This window comes from Rousettus aegyptiacus, unplaced genomic scaffold (assembly GCF_014176215.1).
Source record: "Rousettus aegyptiacus isolate mRouAeg1 unplaced genomic scaffold, mRouAeg1.p scaffold_m13_p_9, whole genome shotgun sequence".
NCBI classification, from domain to species: Eukaryota; Metazoa; Chordata; class Mammalia; order Chiroptera; family Pteropodidae; genus Rousettus; species Rousettus aegyptiacus.
In genome coordinates this window covers 55,095,166-55,113,897 of record NW_023416312.1, presented here as the reverse complement: position 1 = coordinate 55,113,897, position 18,732 = coordinate 55,095,166, and the positions used below count along the sequence as shown (strand labels likewise).

General features: G+C 33.6%; 1 protein-coding gene across 7 annotated transcripts in view; it reads right to left on the bottom strand.

The window, feature by feature from the left end:
- DIAPH2 (diaphanous related formin 2) overlaps positions 1-18,732 on the bottom strand; it is a 776,708-nt gene that overhangs the window by 375,916 nt on the left and 382,060 nt on the right. For all 7 annotated transcript variants that reach the window (XM_036226378.1, XM_036226383.1, XM_036226380.1 and 4 more), the window contains one exon: positions 2,435-2,564. In XM_036226378.1, the coding sequence (XP_036082271.1) occupies positions 2,435-2,564 (130 nt within the window). The remainder of the gene's footprint in view (positions 1-2,434; positions 2,565-18,732) is intronic.

Here is an 18,732-nt window from a genome sequence, read left to right as displayed (position 1 = left end):
AAAACAGAAATAATCAAAATACAACAGAGGGATTTTGCTCTTGAACTGGATAGAAAGGAAGAAGTTGGTAATTTTGGAAAAGAAAAGAAAGGATTTACCAAAAGCTCAGACGCAGGAAACAAATAGAACTGAATATAATACATGCTTAGCTGAGACTAGAAGAAGTAAGGTATCTTTATGATTGTGATGATTCCTCTCTAATAAGGCAATAGCAACAACTATAATATTCATAGTAGTATATCAATTACTACTACTACTACTACTACTACTACTACTACTACTACTGATGATAATAATGAAGATAGTGGTATAGCAACAACTGAATGTTTACTATGTGCTGTACCTTTTACTGCAAACTTTGAACATATTAATTCATTTAATCTTAATGTTACTATCATTCCCATTTTATAAATATGAAAACAAAAACTTGAAAGTTTAAATTACTAGCTCAAGGTTATAGAATTGATAAGTAATAGAGCTAGGATTAGAACTTTATAATATCTAACTCAAAGGGATGTGTTCTGTACACTAGCTTCATCAACAGCAGTAGTGGCTAAAAGTGTTCTAGACATAGATATAGATACACAGATATAGATACAGATTAACAGGTATTTAGACTTAAAATCCAAAGCTGATATTAGCTTCATTACAGATTTCATTACAGTTACTCCAGATTATTTTGATTAAAAATGTTTATCAGATATATTCATGTAAAATATCCTCAATGAAAGAATTAAAAATCACCATTGTAAAATTGGCAGACCGTTATTTATTTAAACATATCCTTGATATGATTCCTCTCAAAATCCTTCTGAAATTGAATCTATATGCTGAACAAATAAAATTTAGAAAAACAAATTCTGGTAGAGGGCAATGAAAAAACAATAATAGCCCTGAAATGAACTAATTTCAGAACTGGTCTTATTTGTAACAGTTCTCAGGTTTCAAATTATAATACAAATTTTCTACATGTTGCTCTTATTCCACATTAGCTGCGTTGTTGGTAAATATGCCTCTAGTCACAAAAGTATGTGCTTTAAATCCAAGGACCAAGAAATAGAAGTTCTTTAGAAAAGCAATTGCTAGAAAGCTGCTATTATAGTTATAGTGAGTATAATTATCCATCATATTATAAAGGTTTTTAATAAAAAAGAAAGCAAATAAATAGTACTGTGGAGTCATAGTTTGTCTCCTAGTGTTATTCTGTTCCTTGTACCACTAAATGTGGCACATCGAATTAAGTTAAAGCAATGTGTTGAGGATTTGATTGACAATACCAGATGAGCAGAGATGATCACTAAACAATTTTACACAAACTATATATTGAGCTTTATAGACACACTGTTTTTCCCTTCAAAGGACACTAACAGATTTATATGCATTGCAATAAACTTGGAAAATGTATATGCTTTTGAGTCCTTATTGAAAGTCCTCAGAGTTATACAGAAATGGAATTACTACAGCACAATTTCAAATGTAAGATTTATAGCATACTTTTCTTATCTAAGAGGGAAAATATACTTCTCCAAATATACTTTTTCAAAACTGTTTCCTTACTCCTCCTTTCTTTAACTTTTCAACTTCTTACAAGAGTAGACAACATTCACTAACCAACAAAGTTAATTAACTTGAATTACAGTCTTGGAGACATTTTTGTTCCCCTTCCCCAAGTTTCTTACTAGTGCAAGTCCTGCCCATTCTAGTCTTTCAATAACTCCCTGCGATCTACTACATTAAAATCAGACTGCTTAGCATGACACCAAAATCTCTGAGATGGCCACCTTACTGCTCCAGCCTTACAGTCAACCACGTTTTTACCTGCCCTAACACATTCTGCCACTGGGCCTTGCTCATATTGTTTGCTCTCTGAAAACCTTGCCCTTTTCCACGTCTGTAAATATCCCGTCCTCATACTTCACCCTTTTTACCTCTTCCATGAAGCCTTCTCTTATCTATCCATTTAAAAGTACTCTCTCATCTAAACTACATTATATTATCTTTCTGTGTAGCACTTCTCATATTGATGCTTCTTTTATAAAGTATTTGTATACATGTCTTTTCTTATCTTCTAGATTTTAAACACACTCGAGTAAAAACTGTCTCACACTCATTTTGATACCATCGAGAGCCCCAAAGTATGGCTCCTTTGTGAACAATATACACTCCAGTGTTTATGAAATGAGTGAATGAACATACTATCTGATTGGAGATCTGAGAGCTTCAAAACCTAGCAGCGTTAAAAAAAATAAAGTTAAAAGTAGGTCATTAAAACACACTATGCTGTCAAATATAAGCCAATAGAAACTATTTCCTTGCTTTTCTTATATCAGTAAAGAAACAAAATTTGATTAATGTTTACAGATTGCTTAATCCTGCCACTTAGAATATAATACTTAGAAAAGGAAGAGTCTGAATGCAGTTAAAAATCAATTACCTTTGCTTGCACTTTCTACATGTTCCAGTTCTTCAGGAAATTTCAGAATATCCTGGTATTTTTCCTCACAAATTTCAGCAAGAAAATGCAAGAGGGTTGTTTTTTGGTCTGCTGATTTAGTATCTCTGATCTGCAATGAAATGACAAAATTTTTAGTAATGCAAATATAGACTTTTTTCTTAAACAAGTAGAATGAATGAATGAACTCAATTCATTATAATTAATTAAAGAAAAATTTGGGGTAGGGTTCTAATGAGATCTAGTAACAATGCTCTGGATTTTAAAATGAACTCCATATTTTAAAAGTGAGAAGGATGACCAAAAAAAAACGTTAAAAATTAACTTTGAATCTGTATTTTTTACAATGTCTAAATTATTATGGTAAAATGAATAATTAATTTCATGAGGAAAGAGTATTCATTTAAGTATTGATAATAAGAATATAAATAAATGTGTGCTTATGTTATCAGCATTCTCCTCTTTGCTTTATCACAGAAATACATTCTTAAAAGCTGATTTGCTTGTGAGGTTATATTTCTTTTTAGCCATCACTGATACAAATTAATGTAAAAGAGTAAGCACATTTTAACCCTCCTTTATTTGCATGGGCCATCAAAAAAGAATAACTGATAACTTCTTATGTGGATTTATATAGAGAATCTGACCACACAGCCGTGATAATATGACAAAGTGTATTTCTCTGCTTACATACTGTATTTCCTTTTCAAAGACACTAGAAAAGAGATCCTACAGTTAGAATGATAAAATTGTTTAAAGCATAGGACAAAAAAAATCTATGATGAGATTCTAAATGTTTTATTTAATATAATTCTCATACTAGACTAAGCTGGAAATGAAATCAGGATTTACTGAAAAACGAAAGATAAATATGGCATAAAGTATCAAGTTTTCTCATTCTATTCGATGTTTTAATTCTATAATCCTTAGATGATGGGTTAGTCTACTGATGTTCATACTGATTCGGGGTTTTTAGCTTTAAGGATTACTCTGTTTAGAATAAATGAGTATTCTTCACAAACAGGTTTATGAAAAGGCTGTGGAGGATATTTAGGTAATTACAGAGTAATTTAGTCCTCATTGTTTTAGTGACTAAGAACAATAAAAAAAAAGATATTTAATCAATCAGGTCCATACTGACTCTGATTTGTGCTACAGCTTTTTAACAACTGTTCATGGCCAAATGAAATGAACAACTTAAAAGAAATACTAGTCAGAAGGCTCAAAAGAAACAGCCACAGGCAACATGATGTTGACAGTTCAAGTGGTCCCAATGATTTATTTTAGAATTTCTGGGATTACTTTATCCTACATAGGTAAAATATTTAAATTTTAGCATTATCATGCTGATCCACCAAACAATTTTAAATACTACAAGGTTGAAATGACACAATTCAAGGACAAGCTATAAGAACAAAAATCTGCAAAATACTCAAGGGCAATTTGTCTCAAGTAAGGCTTGCAGCTGTAGAGAAATCAATGGGAGGTTCACTTTCCAAATAGAGGTCTTTACCTGGGATTACAGTGTTATAAGTTCACAAAGCGTACTGTTTTCAGAGTATGCTGGATATTCCAAATAATAAGAAAATGAACATTTTGTTTTTCTCTTACAGATTGTTTGAATTCCTAAATCCTACAAACATCAGGTGCTTAGGGAAAATTGAAGCTACATCTTCCAAAAAGAAAGGAAGTTGATCTATATTTTATGAACTTTGTGATGACAAATACGCACACACACACACATGCACACACACACAAAATCCACCTAATTTTTCAGAAGGAAATTGCACAAATATATTATATACTTTTTAAAGGCACATAGCCAATACTTGAAAGGAAGACACAAAAATAGAAAAACAACATTGTACTCATATGTCAATTTTATAGATGATTTAAAACTTCAGCTTTTGACATGTACACTTATGAGTTCTTATTTTTGAAAAACTGTTTTTAATCAACAAATGTTTATTCAGAATCACGTCTATTAATTTAATTTCTATAAAGAAATTTAGTAGAGTTGATGGTTGCATTTTAAAAAGATAAAGTATAACATTTCAGTTAAATAAATATCTTGGTATCTTTGTTTAAATCAGAAAGAGTTACAGACAGAGAATGCATTTTTAAAACTGTAATACTCCCTTCAAAGCATGGCAAACGTGGCCAAGCACCTGTCCTGCCAAGCTAAGAAATATCCTAGTTGGCATGGGAGACAAATTGTGAAACCTATGTTGTAATATTTATTTTTTAAATAACCTCACACAAAGAGTCCATTTTAAGGTTCTAAAATGGCAGAGAATAACCATGTCAAAGATGTGTTCTTTTGTATTTTTATCTGTGTATGAACCTTAGACCATTTTAAAATTAAAAATATATATATATTGAAATATAAGGGGAAAGAATGTTTACTTATTAATGTATATTTACTTTGTATTATCATGACTTCAGTCTCTCTTACTGCATTCTACACCATTCACATATTAGCCATTGACTCTCAAGACCTACAGTGTTCAATGTCAGCATATATAGCAACTAAGAACATGTGCCTTCATCCATTCTAATGGCTCATGGCATTTATACAATAATTTGCTCTTCCAAGTGTACTAGTTGGATACATACATCTCTTAGGGTGGTATAAAAGTAATTTATTCTGAGCTTGTGCAAAATCATTTCCAAAGTATTTGGGTAACTTTATTAAGGAATAAAATTGATTTTTACTTAATATCTGGTTAGCTAGAAATTATGTTAATTTATATTAACATCAAATATTCCAACAATAGTTGTCCAGATTGTTTAAGGCTCAGTGGTGACTATACTATAAGCATTTCAAGGTTTGCTCCAACCAGGAGTCAGGTGCTTTTTTGCATAACTGCCTGTGCTTTCCCTCTCTCCTTCTCACCAGCCACTATTAGGCAGGAGTATGAAAGATATAGGACTTCTCTTTATAAGATGCAAACGGCTGAACAAAATGGTTACCCTAAAATCCTGTCTTATATATATTTAAAAAAAATAAAAACACAAACAGCAGTTCCAGAAATTGAAAATCTTTGACAGATTTCAAAACCTTTTATAATATTTTAACAAGCTGAGTTATCGATGAAAACAACAAAAGAGTAATTCACTATATTCACAGATAAAGTGTCATCAGTTAATAAACCATGTAGCAACTTTACTTGTAATCATCTGACCAATGAAGGTTACACATAAAAATTAATAACTGAATTTATACTAATTGTATCTACCTAATCTTTAATAACTTCCTGGAATGGTACATGAATACAAAATATCTTTAACAGAACAACACCTATTTCTATAGCAAATTTTGATCATTTCTCTTTTTTTCTAAAAAATGAGTACTGTACTATGAAAGGTAATATTCTTATTTGACATGTTCAAATACATTTCCAAAACTTCAGTTAGGCAGACAGTAAAATATCTGAAATAACTGCCATGTAAAAGATGTGTTTTTATTTCAAACACTCATTCAAGCCTAAAAATTTGCGGTCTTCCCCTGTCTTTGAAATCAGGCAGTTTGAGCACACAGAAACCAGCACACAGCCTGAGAGCCTGAGACAACATTTTAATCATCTACATCAGTCACATTCAATCTTTCTGTGAAGGACCCCTTCTGTAGGTAATTTTCCCTTCTGCTGAGATTTAATCCTGTTTCTTCTTGCACTGTCCTAAGTGGAAACTGAAAATAACTTACCACTATCTTCTGTATAACCACTTCTCACAGAGTGAGAGTTCCCTTCTCATGTGTCCTGTTCTCTAAACCAAACAACTTCAGTCAATTTAACTTCTGCACACAGATGTTACTTTTCAAATGTTTAATTTTGTCATGGTAAATTAAACAGTTTATTGGTTTTGCATATAAGGCCCTTCTTGAGCTCGCCTTTGCCTATATTTCTATCCTGTTCTCTGCTTCATGCCCTTCTCTTCAGTCTCTTTACAATTACTTGAACATGCCATCAAGTGTCATACCACTGTGCTTCTGTGCACCTTATTCTCTCTCTAGACTTCCCTTCCTTCTCTCTCTTTTTTTTCTATGTGTCTGGTGAATATCTACTCATATTTCAAGACTACTCAACTACCACCTCCTTTCTAAAGATTTCTCTATCTCAGGAGTAATTAATGCCTTCTTTTGCTCTGTTCCTTCACTATAAACATTTCAACATAGTTGTTTCTCCCAGTCAATGTAAACTCTTTTAAGGGTAGAGATGACGTTTTACTATTTTTTTTTTAATCCAGGGTAACTAGGAGGATGCTAGAACATACTAGATAGGCAATAAATGTATCTGAATGTTTTTCTCCACATAAGCTTCCACTTGTATGGGCTTTAGAGCAATACTCCTAAATTAAACTACTTGTGTGTGCATGTACATATCCATATAAATACAGAGGTTGACTACAAAGCTAGACTTTTTCTGGGACAATATGTTTGTTGAGAAGTGTGAGTGAATGGCAGAATAAAGTTATAATGTGCCCCTCAGGAAGTGGAGCATCACACATTTGTAAAGAGAGACAGGTCAGGAGCAAAGCAAATATGAATGTAGAGATACATTTGATGATCCACTGTGAGCTAGGGACTGTTCTAGAAACTAGAGATCAGAAATAAATAACACATGGTACCTTTGAAGTTGACAGAGCTCAGAATTTAGAAGAAAACAAAATTATACAGAACAGAGACAATGCAGGAGAGAACCTTGGTAACAAATGTCGAGGACTGATATAATTAAAATGATAACTAGGGTATATGTAAAAAAAGCAAAAAAGGACAAATTCAAGACACATTGTGAAGACAAACAGGATTAAGTCACTGAAAAAATATTTGGGATGAAGAAAAGGGAAAAATCAAAGATGTCAAAAGTTAAGTTCTGGTGATAGAAGAATGGTTGTAGCATGTCGATAAGGAAAATGATACTCAAGAGTCAAATGGCTTTAGAAAATAGGTAACAGCTCATGTTTTTAAACATAAGTGGTAGCTACGTAGTGATAATCTATGATAAGATGGTCATAGCCATTTTATTCTCTCTGCTTCATTTTACCTTACATGATCTAACCTAATTATGCTTCTTAAACATTCAAATGACCATGTCACTCTCTTTCTTCAAAAAATTCAATGGTTCCCTACAATTTGTACAATAAAGTTCAAATTTCTAATAAGAATAATTATTGAGCACAGATTTTGGAGTCAGACAGAACTGGGTTTCAACTTTGACTCTACCATTCACTAGGTGTATGACTATGAACAAGTTACTTAAACACTCTATGTCTCAGCTTTTCCATCTGTAAAATGGGCCTTGTATATTTATGCTCGCAGACTTATAGAATTGAATAATGTATTATTGTGACCATATCATCATCCAGATTAGCAGTGATGACAGTCTACTCTAGCTTCTCATCTTCACACAGAGTAAGTCATTATCATAACCTAAAAGTCTCTCTGTGCTCTGGCCCTGTTACCACCCTGACCATATCTCTAGCTACTATCCCTCACCACACCCTCCAGCCAAAACTGGCTTCCTAGTGCTGCTCCTTGAATTTACCATTAATACCTCTCTCACTCGGAGCCTTTATGAATGCTTCTTCTCTGCCTAGAAAATTTTACTTTTACTGACCTACATGGTTAGTTCCTTCTCTCTGTCAAGAGCTATAAAAGTCACTTTCTCATTATGTCTGTCTTAGCCACTCTATCTAAAATTGCAGTCTGCTCTCCCAACACCTCTTACCTACTCCCTATTATTTCTCTCCATAGCAATTATCTCAAATAACCTGTGTACTCAATTTACTTACTTATCGTACACTTCTCTATACTAGAAAGTCGGTTACACAAATAGAGGGCTTTTTCTGTCTGCTTTACTCACTTTTGTACAGCCAGTATCCAGAACAATGGCTGGCACACAATCAACACTTAATATCTATTTCTTGAATGCACACATGGGTGGTTTCCTCCCCATTTGTTTATGTTCTTCCTGAACTTAGATGCCCTTCTTCCTTCATCAGATGGTAGCATCCTACTCTTCCTTTAAGGGGTGGGAAACCAACATCGGTTACCCATCTATCACGTGCCTATGGGCCAAGCACTTCAATAAGTGCTTTATGTGTGTCACTTTTTCTTTAACTCTCAAAACAACCCAGTGAGTTAGTTATTAATTATGCCCATTTTAGAGATAAGAAAGTAGGTTTAGAGTACTTAAGTGGCTTGACCTTGGTCATACAGATAATCAAAGTTGGTGCCAGAACACAGCATGGTAACTTGGATACACTGGATAATTAATACTGAAGTGAATTAAGTATCATGGTTGATGAAAAAAGTGTGTGGGGAGGAGTGGACGTGGGGAATGGGTCATTCAGAGAGAGTGGTGTTGATGAGCCATCCTCAACTTCCCTGAAAAGAATAAATTGTTTTTGTTTTTCCATAGTGATTTATATATATTCCAGTTACAGTATTTGTTCCAGAATATATAATTGTGTTTACACGATCATTATCACCTACCAGATAATGAACTTCTTAAAAATGAGCACTTCATCAATTTTGTTCCATAAATGTTCATTGAATGAATAAATGCTAGAGAGAGGCCAAAGATAATTAGTACTGATTTGATGATTACAGAAATCTTCAGTGACCTTCAACACAGTTTCGATACAGTGCCATGGGTACGAAATTAAAAATAATGGAGAGCCAGAAAGAGGAGGTAATGTGTAAGTTTGTTCAAAATATTGACTGCGGATGATAAACTGTGGATGATAACTAGATAAAAGTTAGAGGAGGCAGTAGAGCTGGCACAGGGAAAATGGTGAGGCTAGTGACAAAAGGCATCGTACTTATTTGCCCGGAATAAGTTCAGCATAATTAGGCCTAAGGAGATGAAACGACAGAGGAACTAAAAATTGTAAATCATGAGAAAGAAGAACAGATGGGCACTGACTACTTCATTACTTCTCAAACCGTGGTCCTTGAACCAGCAGTATTAGCACCACTTGGGAATTTGGTAGAAATGCAAATTTGGGGGCCACACAGCAAAGCCGCTGAATCAGAAACTCTGAGGGTGGGCGCCATCAACCTATGTTTTAACATACTAGAAAAAAAATTCTGATATCACCTCTAGGTGATTCAGATGCATGCTAAATTTTGAGAACCACAAGAATTCTTTGAAGGAAATTTCCAGGCAAGAAGATGCTTGGCAATTGTCCACAGCTTGCCTCGACTCTCTCATAATTACTTTTACATATAACAAGTTGAAGTGTCAACATAATTTCAAAGCTTAGTGTCAATTTAAAACTAAGGAGGAATTGTCTACCAATTTGTAATATTTGAAGGACAGAATCACCGTGAATGTTCTTAATTTACATAACAACAACACTAATTTGTATCATAACTTACCATCTACTTATCCAAGAGTAGATGACCTAAGCAATATTGTCCATGCTGTGTAGAGTCTAGATAGATTGTTCATAAGTCTTCTAAACTTTCCCTCTCCTTCCCCTAAAACTATATTGAAATTACACTTACATGATGCTGTAGTATGTCTTGTCTACTATGTATTAGCATAGTGATGGACTAGATAACTCAGCAACTCATTCATGCCTCCCAACTCTAACTCAAGTTGCAGACTCACTTCTGATTGGCATATCTGAATTGTTGCTTAAATATTTACTCAAGATTTTTAAATGAGAATATCAAATTTTAGTTGAAGACAACAAATTTCAATGCTTTCCATAAAAGTCTTGCATTGCAAATATATTTCAATGCCGCCCCTTATGTCAGGGTCAGTGTGTACTGGCTTTAAGGAAACAAACATGTTGACTCAGATGACAAAAAGAGTTTATTCATACGAACCTAGAGAGATCAGAACACAGTGGGTGAATGTAAAGAAAAAGAGGGCAAAAAGAGAAGGCATCATCCTGACCCATAACACAGGCACACTGTGCCTGATGCTGCATTTCCTGTGTTGGCAACCCCATTTGGGGTTGAGATTCTAAGAGTGAGAATGTGTTCATGTATTACTGGACATTATATAGGAACAAAGCCGTGGACCTTATGCTCCTAACTAAAGCAATGTTAACATCCAACTTGCAGAGTGGCCCAGAGAATTATCAACATCAGTAAAGGAGCAAATATCCGGCCAGCTGCATGAAAATGTTGTCTTCCAGAAAGAAGAACATGCAGGAGGAACATCAGGTTTTCTTGCACAAATTGCTGTAGAATCAATATTTACCAGAGACTAAACTAATTTTCATATAAAGTACAGAAGACAGGTAGTAGTAAAACAGTGTAGATATTACTAAAGGAAAAGTTTCAGGACATATTTAAGCAGGTCTACCTTTAAAGTGTATGAAAACGTTAACATGAGATAAAAGTCCATATCCATAGACTGCATCTGAAGGAAGGCCTTTCAGAACCCTTCCCCCATTCTCCCTTAGTGTTTATACAGATGGCCATATGAAACTCAGCAAATTTATCAACAGATCTTGTTCCCAGGAAAAACCATAATTGCCTAACCTATGTCAAGGAAAGAGTTTTGACAGATAGCAACACTACATGATATACATTTATACTAGATTGTCTTTGGAAAGAAAGGAGACAGTGAAATGCAGTGAAGGAATCTGGTTAAATCATTGGAATAAACCCATCTACACTACCAATAAGATTACATAATTCAACTTCATTTCTCTTAGTAAATTTTTTCCCTAATCTTGGCTTCTTTTTCCCTATTATATTTATATGTTCATGGAACAGTTAATATTTAAGCAATCATGAATGCTCCAGTGCATATATCAAAACAGCTACTATTGCTTGCCAGTCTTGATACAACACATGAATTCTAATGTTAGCTTCCTTTATTTAAGCAAAATTAATTTCTGTGCTCTCTGCCAAGGGTTGTTTACAAATTACTGCTTTCTTCAATACCACCACATACTGCAATAACATTGAAAAATATAATGTATTTTTAAGGATTGCAATTACCATAAAGACATTAGCTCTGTAGCTATGACTAGCCAGGTTTAACACTTGCTTTCACAGTTTTATTTCTAAATCTGTTACTAAAAAAATGTTTTTCCGGGCACTACATGACTAGGGCTGACATGAATTTAGCCAAATGGAATTTACAGTAGAAAGATGTCTTAATTCTTTATGTGGGTTCGGTCGTCCCTTTTTTACACTCTTGATGTTGGTATTATAATGGTTTTTCCGACAAAAAGGGAACATATGATATTAAATGTGTAAAAGTCGAGCAACTGAAGAGTTTTACACTTGTTAGCTTAATTTATGGTAGTAATCTGTAAAAGGAGAGCTTAAACTTGAAACCATGACGACATTAAATGGAATAAGGATTCATCTCAATTGTCACCTTCAGTCTCAGCAGGGCATCCGTGGGTGTTAGTTTCCCCAGAGAAGACAAATTTTGCTTTCCTGTTCTTCCTGCTCCACCTCTCAGCATTTTCCCTTCTAACTCTACTTATTCAAGGAGAATTCCCTGCATATGTGCATTAGCCTAAAACAGCTGGGACCAGTGGCAAATCAACAACCATTTGTACTTATTTTAGGAAAGGCCAGAAAGAATTAATGAATTATGTCTATGCTTTAAAAAGAAAAACGGGTCTGGTGCTTTCCAGCACTCTAGGGCAATCAACATGTCTATAGTAGGCTTACCAAATAGAAATTCCCCTTGAGAATAGTTTTAACAAAAATCAAATGATTTTAAATTGGTATAGAAATAGTTTGCAGTTTGCAAGCATGAATATCTCTAAGGTGTTAAGTGGTTTCTTCTCAGAAATGGTTTAAGCATTTAACTAAAAATTTTTTTTTATTGTCATGAGTATTTTACTTAACAAAACTATTTTATATGTATGAAGTTTCAGAATGGGTGGAATAGTTTTAGGTTGTTCCCCCCCCCCTGTATATAGCTTTAAAGATTATCATCACCACCAAAAGAGTATATAGAACTGATCTTGCTATGTATATATACTGTAAATAAATGGCATTTGGTGATTCAACATTGGTGGCTTTAGCTATTTAAGAACAACTCTGAAGGTCTAAGGCAGGTAATATTGCTAAAGTATAACTAGAATTTGAGCAGCAGCTATTTAGGGGTGAGTTATATAACTACGCTGATCTTTATAGCTATATCCATTCATTCATTTTACTACTATATACTATTCTACCATATGAATATAAGTAATTTTAGTTATAGTCTCCTGTTGAACATTTCCATGATCTGGTTTCCATTATCTTTTTTTTTTTGGGGGGGGGTCACTATTACTGATATTATTACAGATAACACTACTGTGAACATGCCTTTATTACAGTAAAATATACGTAAAATAAATTTACCATTTAAACCATTTTAAGTGTACAGTTAAGTGGCATTAAGTACATCCACACTGTACCACCATCAACACCGTATATCTCCAGAACTTTTCCATCATCCCATACTGAAACTGTACCCATTAAATAATAATTCTCCATTCCCCACTCCCCCCATGGCCCCTGGCAATCACTACTCTACTTTCTTTCTCTGTGAATTTGACTATTATAGGTAGCTCATGTAAGTGGGATCATACAATATTTGTCCTTCTATGTATAGCTTATTTCATTTAGTATAATGTCTTCCAGGTTCATAGATATTGTAGAATGTATAAGAATTCCTTCTACTTAAAGGCTGAATAATAATTAATTGCATGTACATAGCACATTTTGTTTATCCAATTATCTGTCGATAGACACTAGGGTTGCTCCCACCTTTGGCTATTGTAAACAATGTTGCCATGAATATGGTATGCAAATAATCTGCTCAAATCCCTGCTTTCATTTATTTTATGGACATATCCAGAAGTGGAATGCTGCATTATATGGTAATCTTATGATTAATTTTTTGAGTAATCACCTTATTATTTTCTAAAATGGCTGCACCATTTTACACTCACACCAGCAATGCACAAGGGTTCCAATTTCTTCATATCCTAACTAACTAACATATCCTGACTAACACTTTTTGTTTTCTGTTTTTAAATAGTAGCCATCCTAATGGATATGAAGCGGTATTTCATTGGTGTTTTGATTTGCATTTCCCTAATTATTAGCTATATTAAGCATCTTTTCATGTGCTTATTGGCCATTTTCTTTAGAGAAATGTCCATTTCTTTTGCCCATTTTTGAATTAAGGTGTTTGTTTTTGTTGTTGCCGAGGATGGGTTGCCTTTTTACTGTTGATAGTATCCTTTGATACTGTGATCATTCTTATACATATCTCCAGAATCCTTATGTAAGAATAAACCTAGAAAATATATGAAGAAGTGGCATTTCTGGGTATTGTATCTTTAGCATATTTAAATGGTACCAAATTATCTTACAAAATAGAGGTACCAAGTTACAGTCTCACCAGCAGTCCTCTTTGACACATATTCTGACTCATATCTGATACTATCTGAATTTAACATTTTTGCTAATTTAATGGTTAGAAAATGATATCTCATTGTGATTTAATTTAATTTAATTGTAGGTGTGAATGTAAAATGGTAGAGACACTTTGGAAAACAGTATTTTTTAAAAAAATTAAGCCTATACTTTCCATATTACCCAGCCATCCCACTCCTAGGTAGTTATCCGAGACAAATAAAATCTACGGCTTGTACATGAATAGTAATAGTAGCATTATTTGTAACAGCCAAAAAATAAGAACAAACCAAATGTCCATCAGCTGATGAATGGAAAAAAATGTGATATATCCATACAACGGAATATTATTCAGCAATAAAAATGAACTACCGAGATACGCCACAACATTATGCTAGGTAAAACTCACATCAAACACAAAGTAACACAAAAGACTACATTACTGAACAGTTACATTTATATAAAATTCTAGATAAAGGGCAAAACTATAGTGACAGAGAGCAAATGAGTACTTGCCTAGAGCGGGGAGTGGGTCCTGACTGTAAAGGGTTATGAGGAAACTGTACAGGTTGATGGAACTATTCCATATCTTAGTTGCAGTGGAGGCTACACAACTATATACAAATAAAATTCATCAAACTGTATATCTAAAGATGAGTGAATTTTTTTATATGTCAGTTATACTTTGGTAAAGTTATTTCTAAAAATTACAAGTTAATTTCAAATCTCTCTTGATCATGAACACATTTCACTTCTGAAATAATTATAACACAAGGTTTCCTAAGGAGATGCTTTCAGAAGCTGACGAGTACCCTGGTCTTTCTCATATACTTCATGAAGGCTAAAGTTTGGAAACACAAAGGGATTCGAATGGACCAGGCTGTGAATAATGAAAAATCTTTGGCATTGTGCATTGGCATCTTTCTCTCAAATCTTCATTTCCCTCAGCATAGGTTTGCAAGTAAAATACTGTTTTAATGTAATTATCTATTTGCTTGAATTTTAAGATTGAGTTCCTTTCTCTAAATAGCCTTTGAATAGCTTATATTTCCTCATAGTAAGTTGCTTAGATCTTAGAGTGATCCCTCATACACATCATTAGTGACTTCCTTCATTCTTATTTATCTGTAAAATTTCATGATATCCTCTTACTCAAAGAAATATTATTTGATTTTTTTTACCCAATTAGTGAATGAGGAAGGGTACAAACATAATGGTCACACAGTAGTACCATTATATTACTGTTTTTGAACAGGTACTGATTTTGTTCAAAATTTAAAAATAATAACATTCAATTATGCTAGAAAGTAGGTAGAAACTTATGAGAAGCAGTATTAAAGATACCTTTATTATAACATAAAAACAAGAGTATTCTGAGAATACAGTTATAAAAAAAGAAATCAGAAAAAAAGAAAACAGAAATAATAAGGTTTTATGTTTTCCCCATGACAGAAGTCAAAAAAAGCAAAATCTAAGTGATTGTTTTGAGTGAGAGAAGTAAGGTACATGTTGTAAAGTACATGGGGCTAATACTGTGCTTTTCCTTTCTAAAGAAGTGGGACTCATTTACAGTATGGGCTATCAATGAACAGAGTATGCTATTATCTTATAGTTAGTTAACCAGTATTTACGGCAGCATAGATTATTTTTTGTGCATGCTATTATATAAAAGTCACCTTCCCCCATCCTCCCACCCTGCCTTGCTTCCCCTATTACCCTTTCTGTCTCTTATTTTTGAATTACAATGTTCTGTATCTGGAAGTTAGCTCATAAGGCCCCAAAGGACTGGAGATGAATGTTTTATTTCTTTTTATACTGGCAAAGCAGCTAGCACAGGGTTCCACAGAAAGTCAGTGCTCAATAAATGTGGCTAACTTGCTACTTAATTACTAGCTAAAAAAGACTTATATGTACAACTAACTGACCCTTGAACAACATGGGTTTGAACTGGGAGAGTCCACTTATACTTAGATTTTTTCCAATAAATATAGTTGGCCCTTTGTATCTGCAAGTTCCGTATCTATGAATTCAACGAATTGCAGATCAAAAACCATATTTTTACTTTCTTAACTGTGGTTTCCCAATCACGGAACAAAAATACAGCTTTTGATACATAGTTGGTTGAGTTCACAGATGCCAAGGGCCAACATTAGATCCAAAAGTTATACACAGATTTTTGACTGTGCAAATGTCTGTACCCCCAACCTCTACATTGTTCAAGAGTCAACTGTATATAAATAGTTCTTAGATTCTCTAAAATTATCACAGAGATAATTATATGTGCAGTTTTATTTGAATATTAACTGCTGCTTTATAAACCCTCTTCCATGGTTATCAGTCCTCTTTTTTAAAGTTATGCCAGGTCTTCATTAATATGGCTTCCTTTGACAGGGAAATCAGTTTGTAAGGTGATTGGTCACATTCACTCACAGAAGTCATAGTTTTTGAACGATAGCCTCATACAGGGTAAAAATCCTCTTCAAACAGAGCTTTCATAGAATAAAAAGGCATTTGTTTTCAAACTTACTAATTATATTCACTAAATGCTGTTCATGTTGTCAACTTTCCCCCACTGTGAGAATTACAAAATCAGTCATAAGATTAAACTCAGAAAATGACTACAGCAAATCACAGAATACTAAGCCAGCTGGGTTCATTTAAATCCTCTATGGAAATACTCTTTGTGGCGAACCTAGTAAGACCTGCAGCTAGTCCCATAAATCATCATTCTTTGTCTGTTCCACAGCTGAAATTGTTTATTGCCACCCCTGATATATGGGAAATTCATCAAGAACCCAACAACAACAACAAAAAGATTATTTTTGTAAACTAGAGAATTATTCATCTCTACTAGCCACACAATCCAACAGAATAGCTAAATCTGTGTATTACAGTTTAGTCACAATGACTTGGACAAGAACAGTTATGGCACAGTATTCAGTTGATTATTTTTTATATCAGTATGACTATAAAATTTTTAAAACTGAAAAAAAAAACAGAGGTATTCATTGTTTCGTTTTCTTGAAATGCATCTTTATTTCATGAGTCATAAACCAAGCCACGTGAGTCTCCTACTGAAAAAAAATTATACCCTTCACTATAGTTTCATATACAATATGTATTTTGGGTATTTTAATAATTATTATAGACAGAAAACTATAATTGGGCAACTCTTACTCTGACTTTTTAAATGCTCTTTACAAGTTTGTCAATTTACTTATTAGAAGAACTATTTAATTCAATTGTTTCTCTCTGGTCATCAATTATGAATATCATCCCTACTTATTTCTTTCTTTCATGCCCTTTATCCTCATTCTCAGTCTCTGTCTCTGATTCTCTCTCCCTCCCTCTCTTCATTTCTCTGCACACACATGCACACACACATACACACACAAACACACACACGCGCGCACACACACAAACACAAACACACACACACACACACACACACACACACACACACACTTTTTATCTTGGTCTGGCTGTCGATTCACTTTCCTTGCTCCTTCCCCTAATGTTAAACTTTCGATAATTGGAATGTCTTCCATTTTGAAAAGGTCATGTGTTTACATAGGGAAGTACAATAACTAGGAATAGCTAGTACAGAGGCAAGTGTGTCCTATATTACCCCTCAAAGCAAATTATCATGATAGATGAGAAGCACATTTAACTGTAACATAGTTCATACCAGGAATAGCAGCCAAGGCTTCACAGTATTAATAATCACAGTTAAAGGCATGGAATGTATGTGTATGTTTGTCTATCTAGAGGACAGAAAGTTTTCACATATATAAGTAAAACAGAAAAAAATGTTGAGAGAAAAAAAAATTCCTCCAAAGGAGTCAGTATTGACAAAGAATATTAATCAAGTCTGCATCAGACAAATTATATTTACAAACTACTGTTCTCTAGAGAATTTAATAAACTGCAAAATGGGGGGGAGTATAATGAAGTTTTCATACAACCCATAATGTTGTAAATGTGATAATACCTAAACAGATGTAATCAAATTCTGAGAAAATAAACAAGTGTTATATTTAACATATTAACTGACTAATTCGCACCAATGAATATAAATTAATGAATATTTCAACTTAGAGAAAAATCTTTAAATAAGCTCATGAGACTTCTGTATTTTCAGGGGCAAGTAAGAGAGTAAAGGTGTTGAGTTTGATGCTTTTAATCAGAGTTCAAGTTTTTTTTAAAAAAAAAAGATATTTAAAAATATGATAGATATATTCTTTCATAACTATATCAGTTTGAAGAAGTACATTTATAAAACTGGTTAATTTCTGTGTCCAACATGATCATATAGTTTTACCCCTGCTGGCATAGCAGTTAGCTTTTTCTACCATCTCAATTTCATAATGTAGGTTACAGAGAATAAGAAAGATATGGCGCATCTCCACATGAGCAAAGCTAGAAAATGGTGAACACTTAGAAAACCTGAGAGAGCTATCTTAGAAGAAAACACTTCTAAAATCAGAAACATACACTACCTTCATTAAGTCTTTCTACTTAAGCATGTAAGAACACTATAGTATAGAAGCAGATAAAGATACTGAGTATCCTCCATCTTAGAAGTAGAAAAAGAGCTGATTTTATAACTGAAGGGAAAAGCACATGGTAGTGTGTTCATGGGATTACAAAATCCGGGAACATGACCATATGTTCCCAACTTTTAGAAAACTGCATTTTTAAAGAAAATTGAGAAAATCAGAAGGGTATGTTTTGTTCAGATTTTAAATGACATGAAGGGGACTGAAGGTGAGGACTCTGGATTGGATTTCAATGCTGGTATCCAAGCATCGTGAGTACTGGAGATATTAGATGACTGAAGGAGTCTTTTAATATTACCATTTGCCTATATGCACAAATCCAC